Genomic DNA, 17,421 nt, shown 5'->3' on the forward strand with positions numbered 1-17,421 from the left:
AGGTGAGAAAGTAGTTCCGGGTTAGGATCAAAGCGCACCGAGGTTTCAACCATCTAGCGCGGAGACTGATCCTGCTCAAATCGTACCACTGGTTCAATATTTCCAAGGTGGCTTTATTTAAATACGGTCCCCAAGATCTTGAAGGTTTATTACCAAAAGGCCACTCTCGGGAAAAAAAAATAAGATGATAAACTCTGTCGCATACCGAAGACCATTGTTCCTATAACGATCTGGCCGTAGCGCCTCTGTGTGTGTGCTATGTCGACGAATAGAGCAAACCCCGGCTGCTCATCCGAAGATTATTTTAACCGATAATGTGAAGTATTATTTAGAACCAAGAGTCCTTGCCCTCGGGTTGAGTTTCTGATAAATTCTATATCTCCTTCACAAATCCAACCTCAACCACCCTGTCAGTCTCGACATTCAAGTGCTGAATTTTTGTCCGGCTGGAATCTCGCATCCACAAAAATACCCAGAGGAAAAGTTGGCGAACGATGTTTGTCTTGGCGGCAATCTTCAACTGTTCTTTGCCAACAATGTAGATAACCTGAGACCTCCAAGCACGATGCAGCGCATCCAATTCTTCGGTGTCACTATCTGGAACCTTGGAAGTACCGTGGGTTTCCAAAAAGCCACGAATCAAATCCAGAACCAAGACCCCAAGATCTGGCGTGATGATTTCATCCGTGTAGCCGTGTCGGACGATGAGCCTGTAGCAGTTCGGAATTGCGCGTTTGCCTGGTCCCTCGCCATATGTGGAGCAACGGGTGATAGAGTATCGTTCATGGGGAGGAACCGTGGGCACGGAAAGGGGCCGCAGATGAAGGAACACAGAAACCTCGGGTGAAGCGCTGAACTTCTGCACAAAGTGAAGGAAGACCGTGGGCGTGCTGGCCGAACTGCCCGATTTGTCGAAGAAAATTCCCAGCCCACTGATTGGGGTAATGGGAGAAGTTGTTGATCCTTTCTGCAAGACGAGCTTGTTATCTCTCAAAGCGGTTGTTTGAGAGAGAGGCATACAGTCGGATTCCTCGGCTGTCCATTGTTCTTCTTTGCCATATCGCCAAAGCATGAACATGCAGGTCAGGATAACGGCCAACATCAGCGTGAACCACGCACCATGTGGAACCTTGCTCAGTGCTGCAGAGAGGAACATTCCGTCCCAGAGCGCAAACACAAGGAAAACGGGAAGGACTAGGTAGATGGGCAGTCTCCACACAATTAGTGCAACAACTGTGACCATACAGGTAGTGAGGAAAGAAACAAGGATCACACATGCTCCATAAGCTTCGCCGAGGGACGTGGTCTGTCGAAGAATTAGTCAAAGTATTATCGCAGGTCCAAAATATCTGGAGGAAATACATTATTGTAAACAGCTGTCACAATTACCGACCCGATCATCATGAGCCAGTTTGCGAGAGGAATGTAAACCTGCCCGTGGACCGTCTTTGAGGTGTGATAGACCTTCACTTGAGGGAAGTATGACAATTTCATAACTTGGGATAACAACTGGAATCCAATCAGCAACTATCCCGAAGGGAAACCTAACATCCACGCACCTGAAACGATCCGGTGATCACAGCCTGGCTTGCCACGATACACGCTAGGATTGCGATCACGAGACTTGGGTACAACATGCCAGGCGGAACAGTGAGATAGAAAGGATTGGCATAGGCACTGGGAATACGGCTGATATAGGCGCCTTGGCCGATATACTATCAAGACATCGTAAGAATCATCCTCTAATTTCCAAGCGGGGTCCTGAGAACTTACCGAGAGCAGAAGACATGGGTACACGAAAAAGAGCCACGACATTTGAATTGCCCTGATCAAACGGTCAATTGTTGCCCATGGGTACTCTGGAAGTGTATACACATACCTCTGGCTAAACGCTCCTAGGTCCGCAAAAAGCGTTTCCACGCCAGTGAAGGCAAGTAGAATTCCTCCCAGTTGCAGCCAACCATCTTTTCCGTTACGCATCAAAAACGAACCCGCAAAGTAGGGCGAAAAGGCTTTGAGTATGGACGAATCATACATAACCAAGTTCTAGAAATATAATATCAGACGTTAGCAACGGCACCCATTGATGTCGGTATCTTTTGCTTCTCGCTTACATAAATTCCAAAGACGAGGTTGAATATCATCCAAATTATAACTATTGGAGCAAAGCTGTTCGCAATCTTGCTGGTTCCAAAGGGCTGGATGAGAAAAACCACGACAAGAATGGCGCATGAGACGCCGACGACGGTCGAGGAAGAGATATTTGGATTCACCACCGTAATTCTAGAAAGCATTTAGTTTGTTGCTGTACGAACGCGTTGTGACCGAAGCAACTTACCCTTGGATTGCACCAAGAATTGACTGCGCTGGAGTCAGAACCCCATCTATACGTGCGTGTCAGTAAACTGCATGTGGGTATATGTCAGGATGCTTGCCTGCAAGAATCAGTGACACGCCAAATGCCCCAACGATTTTGAGAGTCCATTTTATGAATGTGCTTCGCTCCATAATATTGCGCGTTATCAAATTTGGCTTTTGAAGATCGTCCGTGTGGAATCGCTGCATCCGAAGAAGACTACTGTGTTGAGGGTCGTGTCGCACGAGTTTGGCCTAGGCAGAAGATGACCATGTTAGCGACAAATGAGATTAGCGGGGCAAAGAACATACATATCGTGACAAGAGCGAGTATAGTGCAAATGTGCCTCCCTCTCCCTCATCATCTGCACAGAGAACAATGCCGACATATTTGATGGTAACCATAATAGTGAGAGCCCAGATAACGAACGAGACAGCGCCAAGGATATCTTCGTGGCTTGGTTCGCTAGTGAAAGTAGACGAATAGACGTACAAAGGACTTGTGCCGATGTCGCCGTAGATGACGCCGAGTGACTGATAAGCGAGCCTATGAAAATGAGGAACTCGCGTCAGTAATTGCAAAAGGCTTAATCAAATACTCGAAACCACTTACAGTGCCAGCGTCCATCCTTTGAACACCTAGGGTTTTAGTGTTCAGTGAATTGCCTTCTGATGAAAAAAGGGACAGCACCAAATACCTGTTTGCTATGGAAGTCTCTCTCATCCACTTCAGGCTCATCTGAGTTAGATGCTAGCTCAATGTCCATGATCTTGGCGGTTGTAGCTTTGTTCCCTTGCACAGAGGCTTTGCGCTGAGACACTCGAGAAGAGAAAACACCTCCTCCATTGGAGGTTGTATCTTCTGGCGGTTTATCTCCTGTACTGGTCGACATCTTGGGCCTTTCGTCTGGAAGATGAGTAATCGACTTGACAGGTCTGTGACAGCGGATAGTTTGACAGCTAAGTACTCAAGTTCCGCTGTCCACTGCTCTTTAAGCTACAAGACCAATGCCAGAGTAGTCATCCCTTATCTCAATTCAGAGCTTGTAGTAGGGCCCACGTGCCCAACACGTGGTATAAAACCAGTTAGATCGGAGGTGATGGGCGGTGCATGAGATTAAAGAAACACAAATGACACGATCCAGGAAAATGCCGCATACAACAGGATGCTTTTCTAACACGAGGGCTCATCTCCTCATCTCCTTTCCACCTGGACTGCACTATGCGGTATTTGATTTGGTACTTGTGAGCTATTTAACCAGCGCCGAATCTGCGGAGAATCTGGTATTACCGATGGACAGGAAAAAAAATTTAAATTGTGGTCCCGATCATGCTTGCGCAGCATGTCGATACTTAATAACTGTTTATTCTCTCCAACTTCTTTTATACGCAACGACACCTTTGTTAGATCACCTATGATAGTGTTGAAGGATAACTCTAGCAAAGGATATCCTTCAATCTCTGAAAATTTTCCGTTTGGTATGTGGTGTGTGGGAGAGGTCGTACATTGCACGAGGCAATTATCTCCTCCACACAAAGCGTGGGGGATGGAGGCTAAAGCTGCCCCACGATCTAAAATCGCTCAACTTAACATTGTCATTTCTATTACATTTGAAATGATGAAATCCACGATAAGGGTGACGATGGATAATTTGCATTTTTTTTCGTACTTATATTCTCTTACAATTAATTCCATCCCTAGTAGAGCCCTAATTGACAGGAACCAGGGGACATCCTCAGCTCCCTCGGGGGGTGGGGAAGTGCTGACTAAACGTCCCGAACTCTTTAGTTAGTTAACTTAAGTTAGTTTAGTTGGGTCGGGCGCCCGCCGGCAGGTCACAATCGGGTCACCTGATAAAGTTCAAGGATGTTAGAGGAAAAAGAGAATGTTTCTTTTTATTTTCTTCTTTCTCCCTGGAAAAAGATTATTGGCATCGAAGGGACAATACCACTACACTGGTATCAGATAGATTAGCTGCAAGGGTCAACTAGTCCTGAAGAAATCGACCCGTCAGCCACTGACCGTTGGTTCTGATAATCTCCGAATGCCAGGATCACCCTTGTACAACACTCACCCTTCCGTAACGAGCAAAATGCAAGGGTACCATCTCCAAAGCCGGACAACTTGCCCTACAGAGAAAAGTTAAAAAAAAGAAACATAAAAAAGAAATATAAAAAAGAAATATAGGACCAGGAACCAGGGCCCTGGCTCACGTTGCACGATTTCGATCTCGGCGGTTCAGCCCCCAAACAAGGGTCGCGTGGAGGTGCACGTCATGAAGATTGCGGTGTAGAATATTTGCTTCTTCCCCTCAATTTGCTAATACATGTATTGTTGGGCGAGCAAAGTGTGGATAGGTGAGGGGTCAAAATCTGAATGGAACTATGGGACGAATACTTTCTTTGGGAAGTTTGATCTCAATTTACGATTTGGCTCGTGAAGTCCTAGATTATGGAATAGCATGCATAGATATCGTAACGAAACAAAGATGTGAAACGAAATGTCCACCCGCGCCTAGGCTGAAAAAGAGCAAAAATGGATACCCAGAAGACCTCCATCGTGAAAGATTTGGGTGCAAAGATCAGCAAGATTCGTAAGGGAATTAGTAAGCCAGCCGAAACCAGGTCAAGGTAGGACCGCGTCTGGAAAAACGCCGTCTTCAGAAACCAAACGCCATTAACAACTCCTCGGTATTCCACTGCCGACGAAAAACACCAGAGAGAAAAGAGAACTGAACTGAAAGAGATGGGCAAGGTGAAGTTTTTGAAACTTCTGGAATGCGGGAAATGGGCGACGCTGGGCCGTCTCATCAGACAGTGACACGCCCCTCAGGCGCTACGCCGACGGGCGGGACATCCGCGCTGGAAGGCAGCGCACGGCCCGCCGGCGGGGGAGCTTCGCCTTCAAATCCTTGAAGCAGGGAGGCGACCATCTCCCTATAGCTGTTCATCTGCGAGAGTTTGAATCGCTGGATTTTGCCACTCGCTGTCCGGGGGATCTCTTCGACGAAGACAACGCCGCCATCAAGGGCTTTGTAACTTGCAAGATGGGTGCGGGCATAGTTATACACCTCTTCCGCCGTCAAGCGGCTCACTGAGGGGTCACGCGATCGCACCACAAAGGCCCGTGGTACCTCGCTGCTACCATCCTTCAGATTCACGCCTGTAACTGCTGCATCGGTAATGCCAGGATGTTGAAGAAGGACAGCTTCAACTTCCGCCGGGGCCACTTGCCACCTACCGCAATAGAGTTAGTTATACCGGCGCCAGCTAGCACGACAAAAAAAATCGGGCGATGGGAAGATAGGACAAATAGCGTAGACTTACCCTCGCACTTTGATGAGCTCCTTTGTCCGTCCCACAATGAAGTAATGACCTTGCTTCATGTATGCCACATCACCAGTCCGGAACCAACCCCGTGGCTCCTTCGCATCGGCACGACCCTTGTATGCCAGGAGCAAGCCGGGGCCTCGCACGTAAAGTTCACCAGCACGATCGTCACTGCGCACAACATTGCCATCGTGGTCGATCAGGCGCGCCTCGTACCCTCTCAAGCGAGTACCGATGCTGCCAGGATCTCCATGCTGACCATAGCGAGTTTGAAAGACCACACCAACCTCCGTCATGCCCCACAGCTGGCATGCATAAGCCATTGGGTGGAGATGGCTTCGAAATTGCAGCATCGACGTTCCGTCAATGGGGGCTCCCGCCACGCCCACGTAGCGCAGCGATGTCACGTAGTCCGAGACAGGTAGAGAGGAGTGGTTGATCGTGTGAATTATGGCCGGAACCAGGTACGTCTCGGAGATTTGAAACTGGTGGACTGTCGCCAGGAACTGCTTGGTTTCAAAGCGCGGCAGGACAAAAAGCGGATGCCCGTAGCGAACAGGGAAGATATGAGTCCACAATGCGCCAAATAAATGGAACATAGGCAGCGACATCAAGCGACTGACCGGATACGCCACGTCGTACTGGATAGACCGGTGGTGTGACACGATAGCGTGGTGCGACAGAATGGCCGCCTTGGGCAGACCCCCAGTCCCAGAGGTGGAGAACATAGCCGCGGGGGTGTTCTGCGCCGACCTGGGATCTGTGAACATCATCCAGTCGCGTTCGCCATAACAGAGCATATTGGCAAAATTGAGGTGGCGCCCATTGTCCCCGCCAGCATTGGCGAAGAAGTCCGTGCTGGCCGGATATCCCAGTTCGTACCACAAGAACAATTGGGCACAGTGATCGACAGCACGTTCATCCACCAGACATATCTGTTCTGGGCAAATACCACGGGCGGTGGCGACGTCGCGAATTGTTGGCAGTGCTTCGCGAGTTGTGAGGATCAGTTTTGGTTCGGCAAGACCGATAGTGTGGTCTAATTCCTGCTGGTGGCTGCGGGGGTTCGAGCCCATGTACACACCCCCGGCGCCGATGATGCTGAAAAAGAGGGCCGGATACAAAATCTATGCGATATAAAACCAAACCGGGTCAGCACTGCATCTACCCGGAGGATTTGTGGCCAGTCCGGAGCCCCGGGGCGGCCACGTTATGCCCACTTACGCTGTTGCCCAGATGCAGCAGGACGCAATCCCCCCGGCGCACACCATGTGCCTTGAAACCAGCGATCAGAGTCCGAACCAGTCGTCGGAACTGAGACGCCGTAAAAGAGCGCGAGGGATCCTCGGCATCGATAAACAATGGTTGGTTTTGGTTGTAGGGCGTCGGACCGCAGAAGGTGAAGGTCAGAAGGTCTGTGTATAGATCTTGGTGCAGCAGTGGGTCTGCGGAAGTCCCGCTCGGCACGGTCATGTTAGGATTCCAGTACCCCATGGCAAAAGGGATGGGCCTGGTTATGGAGGCCAGAGAGACGATCTTATAAAGAGAAGGAGTAGAAGTAGACTTCGAGGACAGGAGTTGAGATGAAGGGGGACTTCAGCATGGTGGGGGCGGATGAAAGGGATCCCTGCCATTGGGCTTTATACAAGGGCCAGACAATGGAACTGACTGAAATCTACACAATTTGATTTCTTGAAGCAAGCGCAATCCTGCGACTGCCGGTGGAGGGCTGATTTGGAATACCTCGTGATGACCTAAGCGGGGCGTGTGGGTCGGTTCGGTTTCCTTGTCCGGGTCTCTTGGAGTTGGTGCCCGGTGGCTCGGACTCCACCATGGAGTCCTCAGCCGGCCGTTTCTCATTGGCCCACGAGCCTATTCGAGGACGGCCAAACTGTCATGAATCTCACGATGTCCATGATCATCAGAACCCGAATGTGAAATCACAATTGGGGAAAGGGACCGAAACATCACAGGTTGGGGGGGATAGTTGGGACGGGTTGCCCTCTCAAATATCCGGATTCGGTAAGATCGCAACAAGGAAAAAGCTAACTCGCAAGTGTATGTGTCATTGGGCGGATCCGATCGCGAACAGGTTCGTCTGGTCCCACCAGAGTGGTTCGACGCTAACCCGACCAGAGCTGGCACTAGTGGCGCATCACCGGGGCGCCACGGCCCCTTCCTCCATTGATTCGATGATTCGATGGATCATGATTGGCACCAGCTGAGCCACAAGCTCGGATCACCTCGCCCGACGGATTTCACAATTCCTGAGCGCCAAGCATGCTTGCTACCTTGCGGCCATCCCGGTCCCGGGAGAATGGCACTACTATGGGACTACTATACGGAAAATCATGGATAATCATGGAACTCAGGGATCGAGGATCGCAGATCGACAGGCAGCAGATCGCACACCTGCGATGCCCCATAACCTAAACTGCCCTAAAATTGCGGCGAGCCCGCATGAAGCCCTGTGCATGAGCCGGTCGCTGCACCCCTCCCTCGCTGCACCCACTCTCATTGGCCGCTAGTTCAATCGACATCCCTCCCCCACGAGCTGAGGCGGATCCTATTCAGACTGCGCCAGCAGGGATGGTCACCAGCGGTGGGTGCGGCCTGCCTATCGATGATGTAGGCCCGGCTCAATCCCGTTCCGTCGCTCACCAATCGACAGCTGCAAACGCATCGTTGTTCTAGTACCCACTTATGTCATGTAGGTTTGACAGTCCGATCAACCCAAGGAACCAGAGGGCGATCCCCCTCTTTCCATGGGACCCCGAGGGACTCGGTCCGATAGTGTCCCTCTTCCCCCCTTCCTCCTTCGGTCGGTTGCAGGACATTCCAAGGGCTGCTGGGCCGCCCAAGGTGGAGCATCTTTACGATCAAAGGTCCTGAAGTTCTCCATTCCGTGTGACCAACCCCAACCCCCAGCAGGGAATGCCAGAAACTTTCCTCAGATCTGGATCGATTATTGATAAGGATGCGCCACACAGATGCAATGGACTCTCCTTCCAGGCTCGTGTGCTGCATGGGATCCACCCCGGTTCTCGGGATTCATACCCCTCCCAGGAGCCTGGACCTGAACCGATCTGAAAGGGTACCGGCATCCCCGCTGCAAGGATCAACCCTACCGCGCAGGAGAAAAAGAAAAGTAACTTGCATCGCAGGGATGTGAAGTGCATGAGGGCGGAAAACGGCCGCGTCCAGGGACCGAAAGCCTCATTGTATCGGGTCGGGTTGGATAATGGATATTTTCTTCTTGCACGAGGACAAACTACCCCCGCTTCGAAGGATCGGGTTCTAGTAAGTGGGGGATGCATTGTGACTCTGATCGACCGGGTATTGAAGTCTGGCCATGGGCATTATTGGGTCATCGTGCATTCTGGGCCGATCCTCGCTGGCCTCGCCGGCCTCGCTTGGATGCAACAGGCTCAGGTAGGAACACCATCCCGGTGGCAATTTGCAGGACAATGGAGTAGTTTGTCCGTTGAGACCTGGCCTCGGTCGTCGATCTCTTCGAGAGAGAGTCGTGATTGGGTTACATCTCGTTGGGCGAACGATGGGCCCTCGTTGACATGGTTGCCCATTCCGGTCCATCCCGTGCTCCGCGATAGTGTCCACGCCCGACGCTATCTTAGACACGGCAGGTCTCATTATGACCCCATCCGGACGTCAGCCCTTTCGTCCGGTCGTCCTGGGCGCGCTGAAAGATCAGTCGAGGAGGTCCAGCATGCGTGCTCATTGGCAATAGCGCATCCCCACTAGTCGACGGGGATTCTGGGCCGGCGTAATGGTGTCATCCACCGTGAACTTTGGAAGCCAGGAGGAGCTTCCGCAAGGGAAAAACAAGACGAGACATTTGCGAAACCTCGTGATGGGGAAGATCGCCGTGGCCAAGCTCTGTGTTTTCCGCATCTGGCCGGTATTGATAGGGATGGACTGTAGAATGCGACGAGGCGAGAGGGGGAGTGAAGCAAAGAGGATGATCCCCGGCGGGATAAGAAAGACGGCGGGACCACCGAGGACGACGTGCATCATTCATTGGCAAGTTGGTGAAAGCGCCAAAGTGTCCGGCACGGGAAGTATCGCCCATCGTCAACTCATCAGCCCATCAGCGGGGACGTCACGGCTGGACAGCACTCCACTATTCACTATCCACTCTGCAGTGCCCTGGGCACTCACACCCTGAGAGCGGGCCAGATCTCACCCTCCCTCTCTTGTTCCATTCGTTGTCCGTTATTCAAAAACCACATGCTGGCGGCCCGTGGTCTTCCCATGAGGCAGCACCCTGGTCAAGTTGCAAACTCCTCGCAGTTTTCTTTCAGTCATCTTTTGAACCCATTCCTGCATGCTTGCAGCACATTCAACCATGTCGGTTTCGGAGAAAACCCCCATCACGGCCCCGATCACTGCTCCCATGCCTGCCGTGACCAAGATGGTGACCACATCCCGAAGCCCCAGTGAGGTGACTCTCACCGATGGCGACCACAACCCCATCGTCGAGAAGGTCCTCTCCCAGGAGATGGGATCGGTCGACTCAGGCTCTCGTCAAACATTGGACCTCGAGGCGCAGACTGTGCATGCTGAGCCCAGACGTTTTGCCTTCCTGCGATACACCATCTTCACTCTTTATCGACGCCTCTTCACATTGGTCGTCTGCGCAAATGCTGGCGTTTTCATTTGGATCATGCTCTCGGACCAAAAGCTTCTTCCCTTGGTCAATGCCACAGCTGCCAATTTACTTGCATGTGGGTTGGCCCGGCAGCCACTCGTGGTCAACAGCATCTTTCGGATTGTTCTGTCAGTCCCGAGATCTGCGCCGTTTGCTTTGCGCCGCTTCGCCTCCAAGGTCTACCACTATGGAGGCGTACATAGCGGCTGTGGCGTCGCCGCCTTAGTCTGGTACATCGGGTTTGTTGGCCTGATGTCGCGCCAGTATTGGACGTCACCTCCGGCTAGCGCAGCAGAAACCGTTGGCTTTTCAGCAGCCCCGGTAGCCCTAGCTTACATCATCCTCGTGCTGTTGCTGGCCATTATTGTTGTGGCTCACCCGACGTTCCGCATGAAGCGGCATGATTATTTTGAACTCACCCACCGTTTCTCGGGGTGGCTAGTCGTGGCCATGTTCGTTGCCTTATTGTTGGTGTTTGCTCATGAAATTAGCCAGGCGCAGGGCCAGCCGCTGGGTCGGTTCCTTGTCACCCTGCCTGCATTTTGGTGTTTAGTTTTGACGGTGCTGGCCATCGTTCAGCCATGGTTGATGCTGCGCAGGGTCCCCGTGCGGGCCGAGGTCCTGTCCACTCACGCGGTGCGGCTGCACTTTGACCATGCCGTCACCACTTTTGGCAAAGGCATCCAGCTGGCGAAGCACCCTCTGCGCGACTGGCATGGATTCGCAACCTTCCCGGATCCCACCCCCGGGGGTTCGCGCGGAAGGCCGAGCTTCTCCTGCCTGGTGTCCAAGGCGGGCGACTGGACTGCCGACACCATCAAGAACCCGCCCACCCATTTCTGGAAGCGCGGAGTGCTCATCTATGGCTTCGCATATTCCATGCGGGTCTTCAAGCGAGTGATCGTGGTAACCACGGGCTCTGGCATTGGCCCCTGCCTGTCGTTCCTGGGCGATGACAGCCGCCCTGAGTTGCGAGTTCTCTGGCAGACTCGCGCTCCGCTCAAAACATATGGTCAGGAGGTGATGGACCTTGTCCACCGGATGGACGCTAACCCAGTCATCATGGATACCGACCACTCAGGACGAGTGAACATGGTTCCCATTGTGCAGCGACTGATCCCAGAGTTTGGAGCCGAAGCGGTGTGCGTGATCAGTAACCCTGTGCTGACGCGCCAAATCGTGTATGAACTCGAAGCGCGCGGGGTCCCAGCATTCGGTCCGATTTTCGATTCGTGAGCCGTTTGTCTTCTTGCGTTATAGCACATATTTTGGGTGGTGATTCTTTTTTCTTTGGTCTTGGACGTTGTGGCTATATTTGGATTTCTGTCAGCTATATATCCCTCCCCCGTGGGCTTTCCAGGCGTTTTCCGGTACTTGTTTGTTTTTTGTTTTTTATTTTCTGTTTTTTGTTATTTTGATACCATTGTCTGGGTACTGTCCGGCGGCTCTCATTCGAGAATTGTGTCTGCCATGGTCACATTTTCGATTCGTCAAGACTGGGAGGCGTGTGGTGGAAGGATTTGGGGCCTCCGTATCCAGGGTTTTTTTCTCTGGGGAAAGATTTGGAATCTGTGCCCAGGGGGTGCTGGGGCCCCAAGTGCGCTGGGGCTAGGCAACCTATGCAAACAATGGAACAGGCCTACTCCGTAAGTCCCGCAAACTTTATGCGTGATACGTGTGGTGGACGTCTTTGAATTCCAAATCTCCCGGCTCCACTGTATGTGGAATGCGCGCTGATTGGCGATGCGGCGCGGGCCCCGAAGTTAGCGGCGGCTTGCCAAGCCGAGGTGTATATCTTCGAGAAGCTTGAGAGCAGGGGACTGAGCACACGGAGCCCACAGTAATTTGTCAAATTTGATTTCTGCCGTTTTGATTAATTTCCTGCTTCCAAATTTTGCAATCTCATTACGTGGACTGTCCTCGGTCCTTCATTACAGTAAGGTGCAGCCTTGCGGCAAGCTCGCTGCGCCAATGGGATGCAGGCAGGCGCCGGATAAATCAAGAATGTAAGTCGATCACTCGCGAGCTGGCGATTCCGCTGCCAGCTGGTGACTGACTACCAATTCGCTAGGAGATGCGGTGAATGGCAGAGGCAGTACGGGTGTACAACATCTACCGGAGGCCCTAGCTCAACTGCATGTACATGGTCGGTAAATGGACTGACAATTATCTTGCCTGAGGGAGTGGAAGACGAGAGCGGTTAGCAAGAATGGTTAGCTGAGGAGCGGTTTTGTAAAACATGGCAGACACGCGCCGAGGCTTTGGCTGGCGGAAGCTCGATTCCTTTGAAACAAGCAACGAGATCCTGTCAGCTTACAGGAATACCCACACCGTATCTTTAGCTTCTAGGTATTCTCTACGCTTCAGCCCTGACCTTGCACGGGCCGCTCGTGCTCCAGGTGGCTTTCGTGTCATCCTACTCCTGCCCGAAGTGGATGATGCCTGTGGCGGTGGCTGTCATATACCTGTCTAGACTGCTCGATTGTCTCGGTCTATACCCCGTACTGCCCAGCGAAAAGATTCAGAACGCAACCTTATGGATACAGATAGAGCAAAAAAATTAAAAATGCACTACAAGCTCTAAGATCCTCCTGGCTCGTTGGCCAGTTCAATATCGACTAACCGTGCGCTACCGGAGGGTTTTGGAATGCGAAACAAGATGCTTTTGTACACCTTCCGACCAAACAGGAGTATATTAATTCTCTCTCAGGAATGTTCTTTTGGTCGCTTTGATCCGAATGTTAGAAGCCCTTCAGCCTATGATTTCCTATGTTGATGTTCAGCTGAGCCGACTCGAGCTGCATGAGGAGGGTCGTCTGGTTTGCAAGTCTTACCGCTGATTTGTGCCCGTGAGCCCGTGCCCACGATATATTTTCCGAAACAAAAGTTCCAGCCTATCCCGGATTACTATTGGCTGACTCGGCCTTCCACTCCAACTTCGGCCATAATCTCTGGTATTTTGGTTCATAAACAAAATTGCCAGGCCATCCGAAAATGACCCCTTTCATCTCGAGCCTGCGCCACACTGTTCGCCTTCTCTCCGCGGACTCCGCGGACGGCTATACCTAATGGGGTTAGTACCCCATGGAGCGAGGATGACAACTGAGGAGTATATCAAAGGCTCACTTCGCTTCTTCAAATCGTCAAGACCAGATACAAAGCACTAAATACTCAATGCAGATGATATCCAAAATGACCGAAAAACGAAAGGTACAGCTTTCCCCGACTCCCTTCCGACGCTTACAGTAAGGCTAATCTTTCCAAGGCAATCATCATCGGCGCCGGCCCCACGGGCCTTGCAGCCGCCCTGCGTCTGCATCAGCAAACAGACATCGAAGTCACACTTTATGAGCTGCGGTCCGAGCCCACCACTCTGGGCGGAGCTATCGGCATCCTGCCCAACGGTCTACGCCTCCTACACCGCCTGGGTGTTTACGAAAAAGCAGTGGCCCGCGGCTTCAGCAGCTCCAACATGACCCTGCATTCTCTGCAGGGGAACATCGTTGCCCAGCAGGACTATGTCGGGTGGGCACGTGAGAAGACCGGGTTCGGGTACCTGCGCATCAAGCGCACAGACTTGGTGGATGTCTTGCTCGAGGCGGTGCAGCAGATGAATATCCCAATCCATTTCAATACGCGACTGACAACTATTGAGGAGAGCGATCTGAGTGTCAAGGTCGTGTTTGAGGATGGGTCGACCGATACCGCTGATATGTTGATTGGATGCGATGGCATCCACTCGTTCGTGCGACGTACCTATGTCGATCCGGAGAAGACCCTGGAGTACTCGGGCATGTCGGGTCTTGGATCCCTCATTCCCACCAGCGCGCTATCACCCACGACGACAGACCAGGTCACTGGTCTAGACGTGACGCTGACAGAAGATGGAATGCTTGCTGTGAATCCGTGTACGGCCAACAAGGGCGAGCTGTTCTGCTTCTTCTCGAAGGAGGCAGCGCTCCCAGAATCTGGAGGCGGCCGCGACGGCTGGGAAGTGCACCGCAAGGAAGAAGTGGACGGTTTCAAGTCCACGCTGCTGCGCAGTCTGGAGAATGCTCGCGGTGAATGGGGTACCGCCTTGAGAGAAATTGTCAACAATATCTCTGTCGTGAAGTTCTACCCTGTTTACAGACTACCACTCGGTGGGATCTGGTCCAAAGGCCGGTGTGTTTTGGTCGGAGATGCGGCTCATGCGATGTCCCCACATGCTGGACAGGGAGTTTCAATGGGCCTTGAAGATGTCTTTTTGCTTTCTCGCTTACTGGAAGATCATAAGCGATCGCTTGACGAGGTTTTCGACAAATACGATCATATTCGCCGACCTCGTGTCAACGAGATCTTCAAGTTGGCTGCTCAGAATGCCGAAGTGCGGAGAAAGAGCAGCGCATGGGGCTTGTGGTTCAAGGAACTCAAAGTCTCAGTGGGGATGTGTCTGGCTTGGGCTTTGGGGATGGAGAAGACGGGGCTGCGGCAGGCCCATCTGGTTTACGACATTGATGCCGTTGAGCTGGCATAAATAATCTTTTTTTTTTTTCCAATGGGCATGGGTTTCAGGTGTTTTGCATCATTGTATCAGTACATATAATGGGCTCTATGAATCTTTGTATCTACATATGTTATAAGGTGTGCTCTGGAAGTTGCCGATTACGAAGCTATAGCAAGCCATGTAAGGCTTTAAGTTCCGTGTCAGTGAAGAGGCGCTGGGGGTATGAAGACCCTCTCAAAGAATCCTTAGCAGCGAAAGCCAAGTCGATCATTCTTAGTCCAATACTTGTTTCAGTGAACTCCTCGTTTCCATGTTATCAGCAAATGTCTCTGTATACCGAGAAAGAGGATAAGTTGGGAAATTTACCCACACCGTGGCCAATTCTTGAGTTTGATGCATCCAAGACAGACAAACAGATTCCCAAAGAACCCACGACACCCTCTCCACCTTCAAATGGACGACTCACTGCCTGGCTCCAGGTAGCAGGCGCATTCTTCCTATTCTTCACTTGCTGGCGAGCCACACCCCTACATCCCTCTTCGAGCCAAACCTAATAGAACACTCCAGGGCGGTGGTTAACACCGGCGTTTTCCAAAGCTACTACGGAGACACCATACTACCCAACTACTCCGTATCCTCAATATCATGGATCAGCACGGTCCATGGGCTTCTGCTCTTCCTGGCGGGTATCATCGTGGGTCCCATTTTCCACACGGGTTATCTCAAACAGCTCCTTGCGGTGGGCACCTTCTTGGTGGTGTTTGGTCTGATGATAAATTCGTTGGCAACGGAGTACTACCAGGATCTTCTGACACATGGTCTTGCGGTGGGAACTGGTTGTGGATTCCTGTTTCTGCCTAGCATTGCTGTCGTGGCCACCTATTTTGCATCACGGCGGGCGCTGGCAACAGGTATCACTGCTTCGGGTGGTAGTATTGGAGAGTTACTACGAAGGATTCGGGGTACTATCGAGGCTAATAGTGTGCGCAGGATCCGTGATCTATCCCATCATGTTCCACCATCTAATATTATCGCCTTCGTAGGCCTAGACGGGCTCATAGTCTCCATGGCGGTGATGAGAACACGCCTCCCACCACGCAAGCAATGTCAATCTATGTTTGACGTATCTGCTTTCAACGAAGCTCCCTTCCTGATCTTTTCCGCTGATCTGTTCTGCTTCTTTGTCGGCTTATATTTTCTGTTCTTCTACCTCCCTCCCTCTTTCACTACCTCGCTGCACTCGGACAGTAACTTCCCATTCTATATCATTGCCATTTTAAAGGGCACGTCGGTCTTTAGACGTATCACTCCAGGACTTCTTGCCGATAGCATCGGGTCTCCGAACACGATTGGGCGATAAGCTTCGTTGCAGCCATTCTCACGTTTGCGTAGATAGAACGAGGCGGGAATTATTGTCTTCGCAATTTTGTACGGATTTGCCTCGGGGCTATCGTATCCCAGCCTGCGACCTCGCCCAGCTCGCGCCTAACGTGAGCATCTTGCGTACGCGCCGGTGAATGTGCCTTACCTTTGCGGGACTGGGCTCCTTATCGGCAAGCCCATCGTGGGAGCGTTGTTGAATTTGGGGAAAAAAAACTATTTACTGGAAAGGAGAGCTGTTCAGTGTGGTCAGGGTTGCAGTGGGGACAGCTTTGTTCTCGTGGTTGCGAATCTCGAAGTGGAAACAGCATGAAGGGTGAAAGTGAAAGATTCGATGATTGCTGGGCTACGATTGTATGAGCCATTATCACGACGCGACTGTACAACAGTGTGGTGGTGAGGCGGAATTTTGATTACAAGACAGATCAAAACTAAACTAATTCATGGAATATACAATATCAATAAATGGACAGCACTGCCTCCGAGCTCCATACCCTCAAAACAGCAGAACAATATCTTCATCACTGCCAACCCCCTCGAACCCAGTGCTCGGCCCCTGGGCTCGACCGTCGCGCATGGTCAATACTTCTTCGCAGCTGCCCTGCCCTTCCGGTTCTTGACCTGTTGAATCAGTGCTTATCGCGATCGTCCTCGCTTGAACGTCGAAAGAAGCCCCAGTGGTGGCGGGAGGAGGTGTTCCCTATATTGAACCAGAATCTCTTAGCGAATCTCCATCTTTATAGGATCATGTTCCATGTTCCATCAGGAGAGAAAAGACGAACCGGCTTTGTCTTTGTCCTCGGGCTGGGATTCGCGCTGAAACTCGGGCGCGGCATTAGGCCCTAGGGGCTCTTGTGCGTCTTGTGGCGCCTGCGTCTCTGCCGTAGGAGGGTTGGCCGAATCCGGATTGACGGGCTCGTCTTGAGACCCCTTGCGCGGATGGTGCAAGGCGTCGGAGGCCCGACGGAGGAAGTTCGACATAACTGTTGATCAGATCGTGTGTTTTCGAGAAGTTGTTATTTTCCAGATGGTCTGAATTCCTTGGTTGAATCCAGCTTGTTTGTGCTGGTAAGCTTCTATATAAAGTCTACCCCAGTCCGATGATGTCACTAGTCTGTTGGGCCACATGTTAGCTTGGTCATGAGACATGCCTGCCTTATCTTGAAGTCTGGTGCAATGGCGCCCATGGCCAATAATCACT

At 51.7% G+C, this 17,421-nt stretch overlaps 6 protein-coding genes across 6 annotated transcripts; 2 read left to right on the top strand and 4 right to left on the bottom strand.

Moving 5' to 3' along the window:
* Nucleotides 1–373: 373 nt before the first annotated feature.
* On the bottom strand, nt 374–3,248 carry N7482_007077 (KUP/HAK/KT family potassium transporter; the record flags this gene model as incomplete). Its single annotated transcript, XM_056689202.1, has 11 exons — nt 374–1,306; nt 1,390–1,509; nt 1,560–1,715; nt 1,774–1,825; nt 1,880–2,046; nt 2,115–2,283; nt 2,339–2,384; nt 2,580–2,610; nt 2,668–2,902; nt 2,969–2,994; nt 3,054–3,248. The coding sequence occupies 11 exons, from the start codon at nt 3,246–3,248 to the stop codon at nt 374–376; spliced, it is 2,130 nt and encodes a 709-aa protein (XP_056541631.1).
* Nucleotides 3,249–5,165: 1,917 nt separating this feature from the next.
* Nucleotides 5,166–7,179, bottom strand: afeA (adenylate-forming enzyme AfeA; the record flags this gene model as incomplete). Its single annotated transcript, XM_056689203.1, has 3 exons — nt 5,166–5,592; nt 5,683–6,812; nt 6,910–7,179. The coding sequence occupies 3 exons, from the start codon at nt 7,177–7,179 to the stop codon at nt 5,166–5,168; spliced, it is 1,827 nt and encodes a 608-aa protein (XP_056541632.1).
* A 2,137-nt stretch (nt 7,180–9,316) lies between these two features.
* On the bottom strand, nt 9,317–9,720 carry N7482_007079 (uncharacterized protein; the record flags this gene model as incomplete). Its single annotated transcript, XM_056689204.1, has 2 exons — nt 9,317–9,385; nt 9,445–9,720. 2 exons carry the CDS (start codon nt 9,718–9,720, stop codon nt 9,317–9,319), a joined length of 345 nt encoding a protein of 114 aa, XP_056541633.1.
* Nucleotides 9,721–10,051: 331 nt separating this feature from the next.
* On the top strand, nt 10,052–11,590 carry N7482_007080 (integral membrane protein TmpA; the record flags this gene model as incomplete). The annotated part of the gene is made up of 1 exon (XM_056689205.1): nt 10,052–11,590. The coding sequence occupies one exon, from the start codon at nt 10,052–10,054 to the stop codon at nt 11,588–11,590; it is 1,539 nt and encodes a 512-aa protein (XP_056541634.1).
* A 1,938-nt stretch (nt 11,591–13,528) lies between these two features.
* Nucleotides 13,529–14,870, top strand: N7482_007081 (FAD-dependent oxidoreductase; the record flags this gene model as incomplete). The annotated part of the gene is made up of 2 exons (XM_056689206.1): nt 13,529–13,564; nt 13,620–14,870. 2 exons carry the CDS (start codon nt 13,529–13,531, stop codon nt 14,868–14,870), a joined length of 1,287 nt encoding a protein of 428 aa, XP_056541635.1.
* Nucleotides 14,871–16,982: 2,112 nt separating this feature from the next.
* On the bottom strand, nt 16,983–17,201 carry N7482_007082 (uncharacterized protein; the record flags this gene model as incomplete). Its single annotated transcript, XM_056689207.1, has 1 exon — nt 16,983–17,201. The coding sequence occupies one exon, from the start codon at nt 17,199–17,201 to the stop codon at nt 16,983–16,985; it is 219 nt and encodes a 72-aa protein (XP_056541636.1).
* Between the last annotated feature and the right edge of the window lie 220 nt (nt 17,202–17,421).

The sequence above is a fragment of the Penicillium canariense genome (assembly GCF_028826845.1).
Source record: "Penicillium canariense strain IBT 26290 chromosome Unknown utg000004l_segment0_segment0, whole genome shotgun sequence".
Classification (NCBI taxonomy): Eukaryota; Fungi; Ascomycota; class Eurotiomycetes; order Eurotiales; family Aspergillaceae; genus Penicillium; species Penicillium canariense.